This window comes from Petaurus breviceps, unplaced genomic scaffold (genome assembly GCF_028583685.1).
Source record: "Petaurus breviceps papuanus isolate PSGF00001 unplaced genomic scaffold, PetGlider_PUasm1.0 189, whole genome shotgun sequence".
NCBI lineage: Eukaryota > Metazoa > Chordata > Mammalia > Diprotodontia > Petauridae > Petaurus > Petaurus breviceps.
In genome coordinates, this window is record NW_027185809.1 from 14697877 (window position 1) to 14718743 (window position 20867).

At 37.6% G+C, this 20867-nt stretch overlaps 1 protein-coding gene across 3 annotated transcripts in view; it reads right to left on the reverse strand.

Moving 5' to 3' along the window:
* Positions 1-20867, reverse strand: part of SAV1 (salvador family WW domain containing protein 1) — a 101384-nt gene that overhangs the window by 80027 nt on the left and 490 nt on the right. For all 3 annotated transcript variants that reach the window (XM_069091943.1, XM_069091944.1, XM_069091945.1), the window contains exon 2: positions 10947-11390. In XM_069091943.1, the coding sequence (XP_068948044.1) occupies positions 10947-11390 (444 nt within the window). The remainder of the gene's footprint in view (positions 1-10946; positions 11391-20867) is intronic.

Here is a 20867-nt window from a genome sequence, read left to right on the forward strand (position 1 = left end):
TTATGTATTAATATCATATAAACACTTGCCAGTTTATGACAGAAGAACTCAATCAAGCAGGATGAAATTCCTCAATAGTGGCTAGTTTAAGAGTTCTGACTTCAAAAAATTACTCTTTTGAAAGTTCCAGGGCTCTAAAAAAATTTGGGATTGATACAGGTTTTAGGAAATTTCTAAAAGATAGGAGTCTAAATTTTGTAGTTTTAAAAATCCTAAGATAGGGGGCAGGCAGGTAGTACAGTGAGTAAGAGCACTGGCCCCAGAGTCAGGATGACCTGGGATCGAATGCAGGCTCAGATACTTACCACCACACCCAGAAATAACTGACTGTGTAACCTTAAGCAAGTTACTTAACCCCAATTGCTTAAAAAAAAAAAATCCTAAGATAAATTGAAAGATGAACTAAACGCTTTAAAATAGAATAGAGTAACACTTATGTATTAACCAGTGATAACCTTCACAATAGTTTCATTTTATCCTTAACTGTTGATCTAGAGTCAGATGTTCTAAAGGATGAAGTCAAACAGGCCTTACGAAACCCTGATAACACACTAACTTCCTGGGAAGGAAAGTTATGGCAAATGTAGATGGCATACTAAAAAGCAGACATCACCTTGCTAATAAAAGTTCATATGGTCAAAGCTATGGTTTTTCCAGTAACAATGTATGGCTATAAGAGACAAACTACAAGGAAAGCTAACTGTAGTAGAACAGACACTTTCAAATTTTGGTGCTGAAGAAGATGTTTCAGAGTCCCTTGGACAGCAAGGAGATCAAATCAATCATTGTTTAAAGAAATTAATTCAGGCTATTCATTGGAAAGTCAAATATTGGAGCTGAAGTTTAAATACTTTGCTCATAGGACTCATTGGAAAAGACCCTAATGTTGTGAAAGATTAAAAGGAAAAGGAAAGGGGTCAGCAGACAATGAGATTGATACAATGTCATGGAAAGAAACAAAGAACATGAACTTGGACAGATTTCAAGAAATAGTGAGAGAGGAGCGGCTAGGTGGCGCAGCAAATAGAGCACCAGCCCTGGAGTCAGGAAGACCTGAGTTCAAATCCAGCCTCACACACTTAACATAAAAATTAGCCATGTGACCTTGGGCAAGTCACTTAACCCCAACTACCCTCCAAAAAGCAAAAAGAAAGAAAGAAAGAGAGGCACAGTGGCAGGCCTGGAAGGCATGGCCAGCACACGCAGAGGCAGATCCATAAGGGGCCTGATCAACTCAGATGGCAAGTCGTCCCACCACCCACAAGGACCACTACCAGGCCTATCACCAAAGCGCTAGGACTGGAAAGAGCAAGGTAAAAAGCAAATACAGGGGCCCCTGTCTGGGACAGCAAATACTCCTGGGGCTACCACTTCATAGAACCAGAAATTTGAAAAAAAAAAAAGCCCCTATCAGGACCTCCAAAGACGAGGATGACAGAAAGACCCTGAAAACATAGTAACTCTTGCCCCAGGGAAAAACCCTCTACAGTAAAGGCTAGGTATCCCTAGAGGAAGGGCATGGCTAGGGCCCTGCCTCAAAATGGGTAGAAAGCAGACTACAAAGAAAAAGACTCTGGAGTCCTACTATGCTCAGAGGGAGATAATGTGGACTCCACACCCAAAGCTGAAACTTCAACTGGGAATGGGTCCCAAGCACAGAAGGCTCTCCTAGATGAGATCAAAAGGAACTTTGAAAACCAAATGAGAGAGATAGAAGACAAAATGAATAATTCTTTTAAATTCAAAATTGCAGAATTAGAAAAACATTATAATGAAGAAAACATCTCTCTAAAAAGAAAAGTGTATGATATGGAAAAGAAGCTCCAAAAACTAACCAAGGAAAATGATTTGCTAAAACCTAGAATCAACCAAATTTAAACAACTCTATGAGGAACCAAGAATTGGTCAAACAAAACAACAAGAATGAAAAATTAGAAAAAGAGGTAAAATACCTCAAAGAAAAAATAACTGACCTGGAAAACAGATCCAGGAGAGATAATCTGAGAATCATAGGCCTACCAGAAAATCATGATGAAAAAATGAGCCTAGACGACATTCTCCAAGAGCTCATTAAGGAAAACTGCCCTGAGATACTAGAACCTGAGGGTAAAATAGAAATTGAGAGAATCCACGGGACACCTGCGGAAAGAGATCCCAAACTGAAAAGTCCTTGAAATGTTGTGGCCAAACTCCAGAACTACCAGATAGAAGAGAAGATACTTCAAGCGGCCAGAAAGAAACAATTCAAATTTCGAGGGTCCACAGTGAGGATTGCACAGGATTTGGCAGCCTCTACACTGAAAGATCTGAGGCAGTGGAATACAATTTTCCGGAAGGCAAAAGAGCTCGGGATGCAACCAAGGATCACCTATCCAGAGAGATTTAGCATATTCTTCCAGGCAAAGAGATGGTCATTCAACAATATAACAGAGTTCCAGACCTTCTTGATAAAAAAGCCAGAACTCAATGGAAAATTCAACCTCCAATTACAATATGCAACAGTGACACAGAAAGGTAAACAAGGAAAAAACACACACACCCTGCTATTTGATAAGAGCAAACTGGTTATAGCCAAGTAGAGGGTATGAGTATAAAACACACAAAATGACGATTTTTAAAAACTCTTATTAAGGGCTACAAAGGGACTGCAATGGAAGAAAGGGAATGAAGTGGAAAAGGGTAAATTATGCCACACAAAGAGGCATAAAAACTGCATAGCAGAGGAAAAGAAGGGAGGGAGATGGGAATCATATGAGCTTTTCCCTCATTGGTTCTGGTGCAAGGAGGGAATAACAACCAGTTAAGCATAGGACTCTATGGGGAAGAAATGCAAAAAGTATCATTTTAGAGGGAAAGAGGGGAGGGAGAGGAGCTTCGCATAAGATTTGTTCCTCTCATTCTTGGTGCGAAGAAGAAATAACATACTTCATTAAGTATAAAAATATCCTAGAGGTAGCAGGAGGGGGAAAGGGCTACAAAAGGGGGGCATGGTTAGTAGGGAGGGAAGAAATAAGGGGAAAAGGGACAAAGGGAGCAGGGATGATAAGGGAATACTGAGGGAGGCAGTGGTCAAAAGGAAAACAATTAAGGGGGGGAAGGGAGAAAGCAGGAAAAATATGAAAATTAACAGGGGCGGGAATAGGATGGAGGGAAAGAAACAGATGACAATCATAACTGTAAATGTGAATGGAATGAACTCTCCCATAAAACAGATAGCAGAATGGATCAGAAATCATAATCCTACAATATGCTGTTTATTAGAAACACATCTGAAACAGAGGGATACAAACAGGGTAAAGGTAAAAGGCTGGAGTAAAATATATCATGCCTCAGCTAAAGTAAAAAAAGCAGAGGTAGCAATCCTTATCTCAGATAAAGCAAAAGCAAAAATTGACCTAATTAAAAGAGATAAGGAAGGAAACTATATCCTATTAAAAGGCACCATCGAAAATGAAGCAATTTCATTACTTAACATATATCCACTAAGTGGTACAGCAACCAAATTCCTAGAGAAGTAGGTAAAGGAATTAGAGGAAGAAATAGATAGCAAAACTATACTAGTGGGAGACCTTATCTCCCCCTCTCTGAACTTGATAAAACTAACCTCAAAATAAACAAGAAAGAAGTTCAGGAGGTGAACAGGATTTAGAGAGGATAGGTATGATAGATCTCTGGAGAAAATTGAATGGGGATAAAAAGGAATGTACTTTCTTCTCAGTGGCTCATGGCACATACTCAAAAATTGACCACGTTCTAGGGCATAAAAACCTCACAATTCTATGCAGTAAGGCAGAAATATTAAACGCATCCTTCTTAATTCACGATGCAATAAAAATTACATGCAACAAAGGGCCACAGAAAGACAGACTAAAAACTAATTGGAAATTAAACAATTTAACCCTAAAGAATGAGTGGGTCAAACAAGAAATTATAGAAACAATCAATAATTTCATTCAAGAGAATGATAATAATGAGACAACATACCAAAATTTGAGGGATGCGTTAAAGGCAGTTCTTAGGGGAAGTTTTATATCCCTGAGTGCATACATGATTAAATTAGAGAAAAGGGAGGTCCATGAATTGGGCATGCAATTGAAAAACCTAGAAAAAGAACAAATTCAAAATCCCCAATTAACTACTACATTAGAAATATTGAAAACCAAAGAAGGGATTAATAAAATTGAAATTAAGAAAACTATTGAATTAATAAATAAAACTAAAAGCTGGTTTTATGGAAAAAACAACAAAATTGATAGACCCCTAGTGAATATGATTAAAAAAAAAAACCAAATTATGAGTATCAAAAATGAAAAGGGTGAATCTTCCTCCAATGAAGAGGAAATCAAAACAATAATTAGGAATTATTTTTCCCAATTGTATGCACATAAATTTGACAATCTTAGGGAAATGGATGAATATTTACAAACATACAAGTTGCCCAGATTAACTGAAGAGGAAGTAAATTACTTAAATAACCCCATTTCAGAAAAAGAAATTGAACAAGCCATCAGTCAACTCCCTAGGAAAAAATCTCCAGGGCCAGATGGATTCACTAGTGAATTCTATCAAACATTTAAAGAACAATTGATTCCAATACTCTACAAACTATATAGGAAAATTAGTGAAGGAGTCCTACCAAATTCTTTTTATGACACAAATGTGGTACTAATACCTAAATCAGGAAGAGAAAAACAGAAAGAAAATTATAGACCAATCTCCCTCAAGAATATAGATGCAAAAATTCTAAATAAAATACTAGCAAAAAGACTACAGCAACTTATCTCAAGAATAATACACTTGGATTAGGTAGGATTTATTCCAGGAATGCAATGATTAGGAAAACCATCAGTATAATTGATCATATCAACAATAAACTAGCAGAAACCACATGATCATCAATAGATACAGAAAAGGCTTTTGACAAAATACAACATCCATTCCTATTAAAAACATTAGAAAGTATAGGAATAAATGAAGCCTTCCTTAAAATAATAGGTAGCATCTATTTAAAGCCATCACCAAGTATTATATGTAACAGGGAGAAGCTAGAAGCATTTCCCATAAGATCAGGGGTGAAACAAGGGTGTCCACTATCACCCCTCTTATTCAATCTGGTACTAGAAATGTTAGCAGTAGCAATTAAAGAAGAAAAAGAAATCAAAGGAATCAAATTAGGCAAAGAAGAGACCAAGCTATCACTCTTTGCAGATGATGATGATATACTTAGAGAATCCTAGAGAATCAAGTAAAAAACTACTTGAGACAATAAATAAATTTGGCAAAGTTGCAGGATACAAAATATACCCACAAAAATCCTCAGCATTCCTATATATTTCCAATGAAATTCAACAGCAAGAGATAGAAAGAGAAATCCCATTTAAAGTTACTGTAGACATTATAAAATATTTGGGAATCTACCTGCCAAAATAAACCCAGGACCTATATAACTACAACTACAAAACACTTTTCACACAAATAAAGTCAGATCTAGCTAATTGGAAAAATACCAATTGCTCGTGGCTGGGTCGAGCTAATATAATAAAAATGACAATTTTACCTAAATTAATTTCTATATTCAGTGCCATACCAAACAAGTTACCAAAAAACTACTTTATAGAGCTAGAAAAAATAGTAACAAAATTCATTTGGAAGAATAAACGGTCCAGAATATCAAAGGAATTAATGAAAAGAAATGCTAGGGAAGGGGGACTAGCTATACCAGATTTCAATCTATATTATAAAGCAGCAGTCATCAAAATTACTTGGTACTGGCTGAGAAATAGAGGAGTGGATCAATGGAATAGATTAGGCACATGAGATTCAGAAGTCAACGACTATAGTAATCCATTGTTTGATAAACCCCAAGACCCTGGTTTTTGGGATAAGAACTCACTATCTGACAAAAACTGCTGGGAAAACTGGAATATAGTATGGCAGAAACTGGGCATAGACCATTATCTAACACCATATACCAAAATCAAGTCTAAATGGGTGCATGATCTATGTATAAAGGTTGATACTGTGAGCAGTCTCATAAAACAAGGAATAGTTTACCTGTCAGACTTGTGGAGAGGGAAAGACTTTATGACTAAACAAGAATTAGAGAATATTATAAAATGTAAAACGGATAATTTTGACTACATGAAATTGAAAAGCTTCTGTACAAACAAAGCCAATGTAACCAAGATTAAGAGGGAGGTGGGAAATTGGGAAAGAATCTTTACAACCCATGTCTCTGACAAAGGACTCATTTCTAAAATATACAGAGAATTAAGTTAAATTTATAAGAATATAAGTCATTCCTCAATTGATAAATGGTCAAATGATATGAACAGGCAATTTTCAGAGAAAGAAATTATAGATATCTATAAGCACATGAAGAAATGCTCTAAATCACTATTGATTAGAGGAATGCAAATCAAAACAACTCTGAGGTACCACATCTCACCAGTCAGATTGGCTAAAATGACAAAAGAGGAAAATGACAAATGCTGGAGAGGATGTGGGCAAATTGGAACACTAATGCATTGCTGGTGGAGTTGTGAACTGATCTAGCCTTTCTGGAGAGCAATCTGGAATTATGCCCGCAGGGCTATAAATACTTTCATATCCTTTGACCCAGCAATACCACTCCTAGGGTTATATTCCAAAGAGATCATAGATGTGGGAAGAAGATCTATATATACAAAAATGTTTATAGCAGCTCTTTTTGTGGTAGCAAAGAATTGGAAATTAAGGGGGAGCCCATCAATTGGAGAATGGCTGAACAAGTTGTGCTATATACATGTTATGGAATACTATTGTGCTATAAAAAATGAGGAGCAGACGGTCTTTCTTTTACCTGGAGAGGCTTATACAAACTGATGCTGAGTGAGAAGAGTAGAACCAGGAGAAATTTGTACACAATTACAGACACAACATATGTGTGATGACCAACTTTGATAGACTGGACTCTTCTCAGCAATGCAGTGATATAAGTCAATCCCAAAACTCATGATGGAGATAAATATGTGCATCCAGAGAAAGAACTAGAAAGTACTGAGTTTATATGCAGGTGGAAACAAAATACCTAATCTTCTTCCTTCTCTCATTTGGTTTTATGTCCTCTTTACCATTTTTCATTCCAGCTGGTACAATCCATCTTTATAACCTGACTAATATATAATGTGAAAGTATTTACAGATCCTATACTTGACTATATGCCACCATGGGCGGAGGACAGGGAGAGCAAAATGTGAAACTCAAGGAATTGTGGAATTGAATCCTGTAAACTAAAAGGAAACAAATTAATTAAAAAATTAAAAAGTAAAAAAGAAAAAAAAAGAAAGAAATAATGAGAGGATAGAAGTGCCTGGTGTGTTGTAGTCCATGGGGTCACAGACATACTTGAACAAAACAAACACACACACACACCCTTAATTGTTAAATTCTGTATACCAAAAAAAACAAAATTTGGAGATATGAACTTTTTTTCAGTATCTCAGTCTGAATAATAGCCATTTATAACCAACCTGTTAATGCTGCGCAAATACACTTCTAAAATGATTCTCATTTTCTTTTCATCTGAGCCTATAGGAAAACTGACTTCAGTCCCATCTCCTTGCACAGCTATAGAAATGTTACATTTTCTCTTAACAAAAGTGGGGAAAAAACAAAACTCTTAAGTTCTAATCAAAAGGAAAAGAGAGAGAGATTTCCCTGCATGTGTGAATATGAACTTAGCTGTTATTCAATTGTTCAAACTGTTAAATGTTGAGCATTTAATTAAATAAAACAGAAACTTAGCATGTAAGATAGCTCAGCAGAGAATGTTGTACCTGGCAAGTATCCCAAAAAAAGATAACGTTTACATCAGTCTGTTTTCTATAGAAAAAATGCAATTGTTTGGTTATGTTTACCGTATGTGTTCATATGTGTATATACACGTGTGCTTGTACATGTACATCTAATATATGCCCTGTGAATGCGTGTACTGCATGTATGTGTTTATGTGCTCATGTATAGATGTGTGTATGCATACACATACAAAGTTGTTCAGTTTTTCAGTCATGTCCAACTCATCATGATTCCATTTGGAATTTTCTTGGGAAAGATACTAGAGCGGTTTACCATTTTATTCCCCAACTCATTTTACAGTTGAGGAAACTGAGGCAAACAGGGTTGCCCAGGGTCTCATACCACAACACAGTCTGAGGTCACATTTAAACTCAGGAAGAGGAATCCTTCTAATTCCAGGACTGGTACTTCATCTACTGCACCACTTTGCAGATATATTTACATATGTGTACGTATAGATATAGATATATGCCCCTTAAGTGAGAAAGAAGAACTACTGAACTGACTTTATTTTTGGTTTTTTAGATTTTAAATCTTGATTTCAGCAGTTACCTTTTTCAGTAGTTGGCTAGTCATAGAAAATGAGGGATTAGATTTATTACTATAAAATTCTTTTTTCAAAAAAATATTTAAAACAGGTATTAAAATATGGAAATTAAATTATTTAGGAACAAAATAGTGTTTATGTGTGAAATTTCTCTAACTGTACTTTACTAATAATGTCAGATTGGGAATTAGATACTAGATTGGGAATTAAATATTTGCACTCAGTATTATAAGAGCCTTTTTCTGACATTCTTGATGACACCTTAAAATTCCCAATATAGGGGTGGCCAGGCAGCACAGCAAGTAAGAGCACCGGCCCCAGAGTCGGGATGACCTGGGATCAAATCCGGGCTCAGACACTTAGCACCCACACAGAAACACCTGGCTGTGTAACCTTGAGCAAGTTACTTAACCCCAATTGCTTCTTAAAAAATTCCCAATATAACAGACTACAGAGTACAGAAATTCCCTTGAACCCCTTAATTACTTTGCTTTCCTATGTGGCAGACATAACACTCATGTCTTCACTGATTTCCAAAAAATGAGGGAGGTATTTATTACTCTGTCTTGGAGCAGAAACTGTACGGTGGTTAATTTATCTTTAAAAGATATTTAGCTACCTGACCAACTTAATTTTTCACTCTGTTAAACTATCTGTATGTTCATCTCCAAGGTGGGATTTTCCTAATGTGACCAGAGTATACTTTATTTCTAAAACTTGTGTATGTTGGGGTTACGTATGTTTGTGGGGGTGCCTACAATAAAAAATTTATTTGTGACCTTGACAAAGATTTTGCTATATTAGACATTTTCTTAACATTTTCTTAAAATCATGTCATGATTTTAAGCGCTTAAAATTTCAAAGTCAGAAGGCAAGTAGTCTTGAGATTAAATAATAATCCACTTAAATCTACGTTACCTCCAATACTGATATGTAAAAAGTTGAAATGGAAAAACTACTGCAGATTGTGTTTCAGAAGATAAAACTTTAACAGTAAGAATTCAGTCTCATCAACTAATACATGTGTTTATCTGCATGGGAAACAAGAACCTTCTCTGAAAAACTGCCCAAATACATATTCACTGGTCTGTTGAGTTAATCCAGTTTTGATAAAAATATGAAAGCAATTAATTTTTTAATTGTCAATTTCTAATTCTGTTAAAGTTTTAAGGAAAAGGTTTTTTTATGATTAACAATGAAAATTAGCATTTTTATTCTAATTGTATTATAAATTTTTATTAAGATTTCTAATAAAAAACTAAACAAACAAAATCTATGCACCAGCCAAAAGAATAAGTTAGCAAAAAAGGTGTGTTGTGAATGGACCAAAATGACCAGAAGCCCTAGGCTATAGTCCTGCTGCGTACAAGATCAACTAACCAACAAGAAGAATGCAGTTAAGGTTCAGTTTATATTAGATAAGTGAGCAGAGTTGAATGACAAGCTCTATTCCTTCCAAAGCACAGTTATAGAGTTCCAGTGATTTACTAAGGGGTCAAGACAGGGAAAGGAGTAGAATATAACCAGAACAGAAATGATGGCATGGGAAAGCACAGAGTGGTAAAGGGACTGGAGGTCAAAATGATGATGAATAAGTTTAAAAGCAGAAATCTAACAAGAAAATATAGAATGACAGAAGATTATAATTGTCTAGTCTAGGAAGCATTAACATATCCAAGTCTTCCTATTAGGCTGCTAAAACTGGATATTTGGATCTCTGAAAACTAAATTTCCATCCTTCAAAGATTACACTGAGCAACTTCATAAGAGAAAATAATCAACTATTATGGTTAACATGCAGTCCCAATAAAATTATATTGTGACACCTCATCATGACATGAAGTGACTTAGGGTGCTTAAAAGTCATGCCAGCAAAGAACAAGTGATGGTATGTCCCAACAAAATGGAAGGTTTCAATAATGAGGAAATGCCTGTAGTCCAAGTACAGTCAACAACCATTTATTAAGCACCTACTATATAACTGCACTGTGCTAAAAACTGGACTAGCCTCACTGAGTTTAAAATATTATTCTAAGTCTAGTCATAGAGCAATGAATTTTTCTGCAACTCTTGAAAATCATTTACTAAATGGGAGAGGGGTTATGATAATGTGTGTCAGGAAAGGAAATACCCACACCAATAAAATAAAATGTCCTTGAATTATCAAAACAATGTCTCAAGAGCAGAGGTGGAAAGGCTGAAGGAGAGAAGTTATCAAGTATCAATATGATCTATGGCAGAGAAATGTTAGGAACAGGAATAAAAGGTGAAAAACTAAAGTTCTAGCTACTGGAAATACAGTAAAGTTGGGAAGCAGTAATACTAAAGTTTTATCAGAGTAAAATTAATGAAACTGTGTTTCTTTCATTCTTTTTTTTTATAAGGAAGAATGACTAATTACAAGCTTGGTTAGCAATAATGAAGGATTAAATAGGATGATCTCCAAAAGAGTGTTTATTAGTTTCCAAAGTTCCTACCAAGTGAGCCCAGACCAGAGTATGTACCATACTGAAAAATGCCAGGCAAATCAGAAAATACATGCAGCATTTGTACTTTGAATCACCTGACACATGCCTCCCCTGACTGTGTGGAATTCTTTGGAAGAGATCATTGTTGTATTCATATCTGTAGTCTTCATGTACACGATCTCCAGGCAATTGTGTCCTCTGACAAATGAAAAAATTATCCAAATAATAATAAGAGGAACTAGTGTCACCATTTTCAACAGCAGCATTGGCCTCCATTAAAAAACCCTGAGAAGAAGAACCATATTCCCGAGGGACATCTGCTAAACTCCTTGCAAGGTAAGAAGGTGCAGATAGTCTGTTGCTTTCTTTCCTCATGATTTCATGAGGTGGCCTCTGAATTGGAGTTCTAAGAAAACTTTGATTTCTGGAAACCACTCCATCCCCAGTAGCTGAAAAGGCATGAGTGCTTGAATCTGGAAGACAGATATCAGTTCGTCTTGGAATCGTTGGACCATGACGGATGAATGAAGGCATAAGATCTGTAATAACAACAAAATTACTACTTCAAAACATGAAAAACTAGGTTTTGACAAGGGATATTTGAATTCATTCAGAAAAGTAAATGCATCATTTTAGCACATTAAAATTTTAATTTTACTTTGAATATACTATCAAACCATAATCTCAGAATCCTAAGAATTGGAAAGGACTTCAGAGATAATTTAGTTCACCCCCTACCATAGCATTCCTCTACAATATTCCTAGCAAGTAATCAACCAACCTTTGCCTGAAACAGCTCCACTGACTGGGAACTGAGTATCTCCCGAAGTAGCCCATTCCCAATTTTGGAGAATTCTAAATGTTCCAAAGTTTTTCCAAATAACAAAATTTGCTCTACCAGTAACATCTTTCTCCTTTACCCATCCCTTGATCCTAGTTATACCCTCTGGGGTCAAGAATCACAGAATTTCAGAAACAAAAAGCAATTTGGTCTAACAAAAATTCAAAAAACATACTAACAAGCACTAAAAAACAAGACCTCCAATGAGGGAGAACCAAGACAACCCATTATTCCTTTGGATAGCCCTAACTGTGAGGAAATTCTTCCTGACCAACAAACGTAAAAGGCCCTATTTTGAACTTCTATCCATTGTTCCCACTTCTGTTTTCTAGGATCATACAGGACAACTCTAGTTTTTCTTACACAGGTAACATGTCCCTCCCTGCTTAATTTTCTTGTTCTTAAAGCTAAATACGATCAGTTCACAATTCCGGCTACAATCCTTTGGACATTTTTAATGCCTAGCTTAATAGTGACCTTCCTAAATTGAGGCATTCAGAACTTAACATAATACACTAGATGTGATCTGAACTGAGTATACTGGTACTATAACCTACTTATATCAAGAAACTAGACCTTTTGATGAAACCTAAAAACTTATCAACTGTTTTGGCCATCACACTACTGACTCCTAGTGACTGTGTATCCCACTAAAATGCCTAGATATTTTTCTAACTTTTGCCTAACTATATCTCCCCAACTTACATTTGTGAAATGATTTTTCAAACCCAAGTGTAAGATTTTTCAATCAGATTTATAAGATTGTAGATTTAAAATTGAAAAGGACCCTACTAAATAGCTAATACTGATAATAATGATAATGATAATAGCCAATAGTGCCAGGCACTATGCTAAGAGCTTTTCAAGTATTACCTCATTTGATAAAAGATCATCAGGAACACTGAATACTTAAAATAACCAAAGTTCTCCCTGGAAAAGAGTGAGAAAATGTACTTTTCCATGCCTCTTTGTAGAGGTAGGGACCTAGATACAAACAGCCATGGCTAATGTATTGGTTTTGATGAACTTTTTTTTTTAATCCTCTTTTACTTTTAACTATTTAAAAGGCTAACAAGATAGATACCAGAATGAGGAGCAAAAGATTTAGAAATGAGGCTAATACAAAAACAAATGACATCAGTAAAAAAAAATGATATAAAAATGATGTTAGGAATACTAAAATAAAAAATGAGTTCCAGCTAGTGAGGAAAGTTAAAGATAACAAAAAGAGTCTTTAAAAAGTTCTACTGTTGCCCCACAGCGAATGGTGCTCTCTTTGGCCCTGCCTCCCCCTCTCTTCCTCTGTTCACCTGCAGTCTGCTTACTCAGACTGTGGCTATTGTGGGCTTCTGCCCCAATGCCCAAACAGCCAGAGGGAGGTCTCTGCCCCCTTCCCCTGGTCCCTCAAGCTGCCCACAGGGACTTGGTCTTAAGTCTGTCCTCCCCAGAGGTGATGGGGAATAGAGACAGCAGAGGGAAGGCAATCCATTCAGTTTCATTCCCTTGCTGCTCCAGCCTATAGCCCCCTCTCCATCCCCAGCCACAGCTGAAGGCTTTAGCTTTGCACACTTTGGGGCCACGGTTGTGTTGTTGTGTATTAAATAAGCTGAAGAAAGCAAGTGGGTCTCCAAGGGAAAAAAAGTTATACTGTGGATAAATGTGGTGACACACCTGTGATCCCTGCCACAGGCAAGGCTTGAGGTTGGTAGATCTCTTGAGCTCCAGAATTCCAAACTACAGTGGACTAAAGGGATCAGGTGTCTACACTAACCCCAGTACCAATATAGTGAGTCCTGGGGAAGGGGAAACCATGGTGTCTAAGGGAGACTGGAATGGAGAGTGTCAACCAACTTGGTTTACAACAAACAGAGTGGGTCAGCGCTCCTTCGCCAATCACAAGTGGAATCACGCCTGTGAGTACATAATGCCCTCACAGCCTGAGAAAAATGTAGAAACCCAGTGTGTTTTTAAGAGAAGATATTAGGGAGAACAGGAGGATCAACTCAGGACTGCTCCTCTAGGTACATGGAACAGCGCGGCTTCTCGGGGAAAATCAGCTGCCCAGTCAATAAGCATTTATTAAGTAGCTAATGTGCCAGGCAGGAACAATGTTAAGCATTTGGGATAGAAATTAAAAATACCACATTACACTGCTGACTCATGCACCAAAATCCCTCAACTGATCATTTTCATACGAACTGCAATCTAACCTATTTCTCCTCCATCTTGTGATGAAGGCGATGTTTAAAAATACAAATGTTGGGGTGGCGAGGTGGCGCAGTGAATAGAGCACTGGCCCTGGAATCAGGAGGACCTGAGTTCACATATGGCCTCAGACACTTGACACACTTACTAGCCGCGTGATTTTGGGCAAGTCACTTAACCCCAATTGCCCTCCAAAAAGCAAAAAAAAAAAAAAAAAAAATACAAATACAAATGTAAAAGATAGGAGCCGGTGCAGATAAATGTTGGTAAAAAAAAAAAAAGTGGGTTTGATTCGGTTTTGTAATACCTTTATAAAAATGAAAAACCAGTCTGATAGTAAACTTATTAAATATTAAACTTGTTCAAAAACAGAATCTGAAACAGTGCTCTGAAGGAAAGAAAATTATACTCAACACAAATTTAATGAGAATAATGACTTTCACAAAGTCACTTGTACTGAACAGAATTTTTTAAAAGTTCAGAAATCACTAACTGAAAGCTAAATTTCTGCTAACTTTTGGGAAAAGTAACTTTAGAAGTACTAAGCTTATATAATGGAGCTTAACATCAGATTAATAGGCTACAATTGGTTTAAAATTGGGCCTCAGTGGATGATGGAAATATCATAAAAAATAAGTCACAGAAACTAAATACTAGAAGGAACTACACAGTACAAGAAATTTATCTACTCTGATGGTCTCAAGTAATCAGCCAGATTCTGCTTAAAGAGCTTCAAGTGTTAGGAAATTTACTAATGTGGCTGCCCATTTCACTATTGGACAACTCTAATAACTGAAAAGTCCTTTTTTAAATATTCCCTAATAGAATTTCTTCCAAATGACCATAATTTTATTTCTCCTACCTCTCCCCATTATGGTACAGTAAATTAAAAAATCAAAACTAATTGTAACAATATGTGTAGCTGGTTTATTATGTAATACAGTTCATCATTTTATATATTCTTAAATAATATGCACACTTAATATGTAACAAACCATAATTTATTACTGAAATTAGACTGGTTCATGAATCCAGGGGCCTTTTCATACAGCTGTGAAAAGCTACAAAATAGTTTTAAAAGCAAATCCCAACAACACCTTCTTTTATCAAATACACTTACTTGCAATGACCCTAAAAAATAAGACTTATGGAAAATTTGGATGTTATAAAAAATGTCTGCTGGTTTGAAGTTTGTTTTATTTTAGTTAACGTGTTTTATGGAAATATTTTAACATTCAAAAATGCATTCAAGTTTGCTAAGTGAATAAGTTGTATTTAAAAGGGGGTGTAGAGTAAAGAAAGTAAATGACCAAATAAACATAACTAAAAATTCCCAAAACTTTGTAGAAAATGTTCAAATACCATGTGGAAAACACATAGGTTATTCTGACTCTCCTTAATTCTAGAATGGTCATTACCTCATCAATCAAAATCTCAGTAGCAAAATCCCAATAAAAATGATTTGTAGTTTTTCCCTGCTTTGTGATAAGAATATTACTGCTGTTGAGGGCAACTGGTTAGAAATAATAGTTTATATCCAAGGGAAATGCTTTAATCTCTCTGATACGATATATTAGAAAAAGCAATGAATCTTAAGCTAAGAGACTTGGGTTCAAACCGTAACTCGGATACTTATTAGCTGTGTGATAATGAGCAAATCACTAAGCATCTTTCAATCTTGATTTTCCTCATTTATAAGAGATCATAATTATAATTGTACTATCTATTTCACAGGGTTACTGTGGGGGCTTTATAAACCTTAAATGTGATTTATCTATAACATCCATGCTAAGGAAAAGTTCATATAGATTATAGGAGGGAAGCCACAGTATTATTAGCACAAAGCATATGACTTTTCAACTCTAATTCCCCATCAGTTGCCAAATTTTATGAATTCTAACTCCCCACTCCTCTCTTATCCACCATCCCTTCTCTACTCACTTGGCCATGTCCTTAGTTCTGGCCCTCATTATCCATCACTAATGAAACAAGCTTCTAATTGGTCTCTGACTCAAGTCTCTTCCCACTCTAATTCATCCTCCACACAAATGACAAAATTATATCCATAAAGCACAGGTCTGATCTTTTCCTTCAAAAAGTTCCCAGTTATTTTCTACAACCTCTAGGATAAAATACAAATTTCTTTGCTTGGCAAATTCACCTAATCCACTATATCTAACAGCCTGCATACCATGCTCCAACAAAGATACCAAGCGATCTTGCCATCTGCCCAGACAGCCAAACAGCTCCTCTAATCCCTGCCCCTTTCCACTTCATGCCTTGAACAGCTTTCAAATCCATGTTATCTCTGCTTCTGAAAAGGATATGTCAATACTCAGTGTTTCTATGACTCCCCACACCAAAAATTCCTTTCCCTGTCCAGTTCTGTCATATATGTGTGTATACACACACACTCATACACATACACACATTATATATATATATATATATATATATATATAGAGAGAGAGAGAGAGAGAGAGAGAGAGAGACAGACAGACAGACAGACAGACAGACAGAGAGACAGAGAGAGAAAGAGAGAGATGGAGAGAGCGGGGGACAGAGACAGAGTGAGAGAGAGAGAGAGTGTGTCTTCCCTTATTAGAAAGTAAGATCCTTGAAGGCTAGGACTGTCTCCTACTACTGAAGAGTGGGGAAAGGATTCAAGTTTCTAGCTTGTTCTCCTGCCTTAGGGAAAGAGTGTATCACTTCTACTTTTACTCTTAAGATCTTGTGCCCTCCTCTGAACTGTCCAAAGATCTGAAACAACTCCACCTTAGGTCATGATACTACTACTTTGAAAATCTCTCTAAATTTTACACTTTTAATGAGTAACAAAAATCTGGTGACATCCTGTTGATTCTGAATCCCTCTTGGTCATTATACAAAACCCAATCCTCTTCCCCAACTACCCAATTCCTTATTCCCATTCTCCTCAATTCCCCCCTCCAAAGATCCCACCAAACACCCATTGCACTGTGCCCTCTCTAATGAAACAAACTTGCTTTCATCTTAAATCCTTTCCCACTCCTATCTTCTGGGTCTCATTGAGATCTGGCTCCCTCCCTGGTAACCCTTTCCAGACCTAGCTGAACTTTCATGAATTCCCCTAGATTTATGGAGGAGGCAGTGGAATATTCCTTATTCCCTACTGTCACTTCCAGATTCTTCCCCCTACTACCATCGATCAGTAAACTCCCCTTCCTTTGCAGTCCATGAAATCCACATCTACTACCCAACCAAAATCCTGTTAACTGTTGTCTTATAGACCTCCAGGATATTCCCCCTCCTTCCTCAACGAGTTCAGTACCTGGCTCATAAGCTTTTCTTTCCAGATCCCGTCCTCATATTAGGGGATTTCATCATATATATTGACTTTCCCTCAAATACCGTGACACTACACTTTCTTAATCTATTCATGTCCCGTGTCCTACCCCACTATCCCACCTAAGCCACACGCTTACAGTGTGTGGTCATACTCTTTATCTGGCCATCAATCACAAATGAACCACTTCCATTTATGAGCTCTGAAATTCCTATTTTGTTGCTTTCTACCCCTTCCTCTGCCTTCCATTACCAAACCCAGCTTTTTGTCCACACTGTGCCCTCCAACTACGCAGTTCTCTCTCAGGCCATCACTGCTACACTAGCCTCTTTTCCCCGTCCAACTCTACAATGTCCTCGTCTCTTAAGTGTCTTGTACCCTTGTAGCCTTATCATAAGGCCAATTAGGCCCTGTCAAGCCTCAGTCTCGTGTCAATCCACACTACCAGTGCTGAACAAAGGAGAAAAATCATACAACTCTTCTGAACGAGTCCACTACAGATTTGTTACATAACTGCATGTATCCTCATTGCCGCTAGGTAATCCCCTTATACTTTCCTAACTAATTCACTATACCACTCTCAAGGGAAGCTCTTGCAAACCTACTCTCCCCTCTTCCTCATCTTATAATACTCTAATGTCAACAGCTATTTCCTCCTTCACCTCTCACATGAAGTGGCCTTTCTCCTTGCCAAGGCAAACCGCCGTATCTACATAAGTGATCCCATTCCATCCTATTTCCTCCAGCAGTATGCCCCCTCTATCATGTCAATTCTTTTACTTAAATACAATCTTTCCCTGTCTACTTCCTGGCTACTCTTGCCTGAAAAACATGGTTATGTCTCCTCATCCTCAAAAAACTCTAACTTGAGGGCAACTAGGTAAAGCGCCGGCCCAGCATCGGGAAGACCTGAGTTCCAATCCGGCCCCAGACACTTAAAAAAACTAGCCGTGTAACCTTGGGCAAGTTACTTAACCCCAACTGCCCTCCAAAAAAAAAAACTCTAACTGGATCCTTCCATTTCCACTAATTCTCACCTCCTATCTCTTTCACCTTTTGTGGCTAAACTTCTTGAGAAGGCCACATATAATAGATGCTACCACTTCCTTTCCTCTCACTATCTTAACTCTCTGACAATCCGGCTTCTTCTGACCTTATTATTCCACCAAAATTGTTGTCATCAAAGTTAACAACTACATTCAAACAGCCAAATTCAATGGCCTTGTCCCAACTCTCAGACTTTTGGCCCTCTCTGAAATCTCTGACACAGTCGGTCACCCTCCTTTCCTCAACACTCTCTTCGCTCTAGGTATTCAGCATGCTGCTCTCTCCTCGTTCTCCTCCTACTTCCTTCTGACCCTTCCCAGTCTTATTGGATGGGTCTTCAGCCAGGTCAGGCCAAGTAGCATCCCACAGGGCTCCATTCTGGGCCCTCTTCTCCCTCTGCATTATTTTACTTAATAATCTCATCAGCTCCTAGGAATCCTATTATCATCTTTATGCTGATGATTCTCACATCTCCTTATCCACCCCTAACCTCCCAACTGAGCTCATCTCCCAAAGGCCTACTACACATATCCTAGAGACATCTTAAACTCAACACGTCCAAAGCAGAACTCAGAAAAAAAACCAAACAGAACAAAACAGAACTCAAAAAAAAAAAAAAAAAAACACACAGAATCCCCTCCTCTGTGGTCCCCCTTCCTAACTTTCTTATTACTGCAGAGGGCACCACCATCCTCCCAAGGGTAGTGTAGGTGCCATCCTCACTATGCCAAGACAACACTTTGACAACAAGTTGGTCTGCCTGCCACCAGTCTCCCTACTATAGGTCATCTTGAATAGAAACTCAACTGCCAAACTGATTTTCCTAAAGTGCAAGTCCAATCACATCACCCCTATACTCAAACCAAAGTGGCTCACTAACACCTACAGGAACATATATAAAATCCCCTCGTGTTCAAATCCATTTATAACCCATCCCTACCACCCTCAAACTTTTTTTCATCCAGTGACACAGGCCTCTTTGTCGTCCATGAACAAGACATTCTTTCCATGCTCAGCATTTCGCTAGCTGTCCATCATGCACTCCCTCTTCATCTTCACCTCTTGGCTTCTGTGGCTTCCTCAAGTCCCAGCTAAAATCTCACCTTATACAAAAAGCCTTTTTCAATCCCAATTAAATAAACTTAATGTTTGTAAAGAGCTTGGCCCTTAGTAAGTGCTATATAAATGTTTATTCCCTTTCCCTTCCCTTGCTCCCCAATCCCTCTTAATTCTAGTCTGTTCTGTGATGATTTACTATTTTGTCTGCATATAGCTTGTTTGGACATAATTGTTTGCATTTTGTCTCCCCCATTAGATTGTGAGCTCCTTTGAGGGCAGGAACTGTCATCCCCAATGCTTAGTACAATATTTGACACACTACAGGCACTTAGTAGAGGCTGCTAGATGATGCAGTGAATATAGCACTGAGCCTGGAACAAGGAAAACCCCAGTTCAAATCTAGCCTCAGATATTTACTAGTTGTGTGATCCTGCGCATGTCACTTAACCCTGTTTGCCTGAGTTTCCTCACCTATAAAATGAGCTGGAAAAGGAAATGGCAAACCACTTCTCTATCTTTGCCAAGAAAACCCCAAATAGGGTCACAAAAAGTCTGCTACAACTGACGGACAACAAAAATAGTCACTTAATCACTGTTTATTGAATATCTCACTTTCCTAGTTGTATCCCCAGCACTTAACACACTACCTGCCACATTGTATGTAATCCCTCCATAAAAGCTTTTCCATTTATTTACTTACACATTCTGGGATCCAACCAAACTGGCCTACTTGCTATTGCTCTTCCTACAGGATATATCATCTCCTGTCTCTGCTTTTGCACTCTGTCTGTCCTCCCATGCTTTGAATTCCCTCTGTTTTCTATGTCTTAGAATCCCTAACTTCTTTCAAGTCAGTTCTTTTATCCTCCCTCTCCATCTGCTAATGCCTTTCCTAAACATTTTATTTCTTATTTATGTTTATGCGTACTGTTTCCCTGTAAAACTTAAGTTCCTTGAAAGCGTGCTGATTCATTGTCTCTAGAACACAGTAGACCTTTAATAAAGGCTTGCTGTTTAAATAGATGTCTAAAAGCTGAAACCGGTTTCCAAACACTTAAAATTTAAACTTTTTTTACCCAACTCCCTGAAGAATCATAATTTACATGATTACATTAAGTCTTTTATTGTAAGTGAAAACAATGCCAACTAGATACAGATACATGTAACGTGACACTCTGTACCTGAGAAAGCATTTTGATTTTTCTCTTCTTGTACTAAAATTTTAGTTAATTTTCCTAAAAAGAATACTGGCAAAAGAAACCAAGAAATAAACGTCATTAAAAACAATGGCTCTTAAAAAACAAAGTAAAGGAGACACAGATAAACAGCCAGGCAAATCCCGGAGTTAGATGAAGGCCTTTTCCTTTCTGGCCCAAAGTCCGGGCTGACTGCTCTGGACCCCAGTAAGAGGTTTCTGCCGCTCCTGCACCTGGCCACTCCTTTCCCGCCTGCGCTGGCAGCCCCAGGTGGCAGGAGGCAGAGTGGCCCAAACTTCATTCACGTGCGGCTCTAAGGCCTGGCTCTGAACTCCCCTCCCCC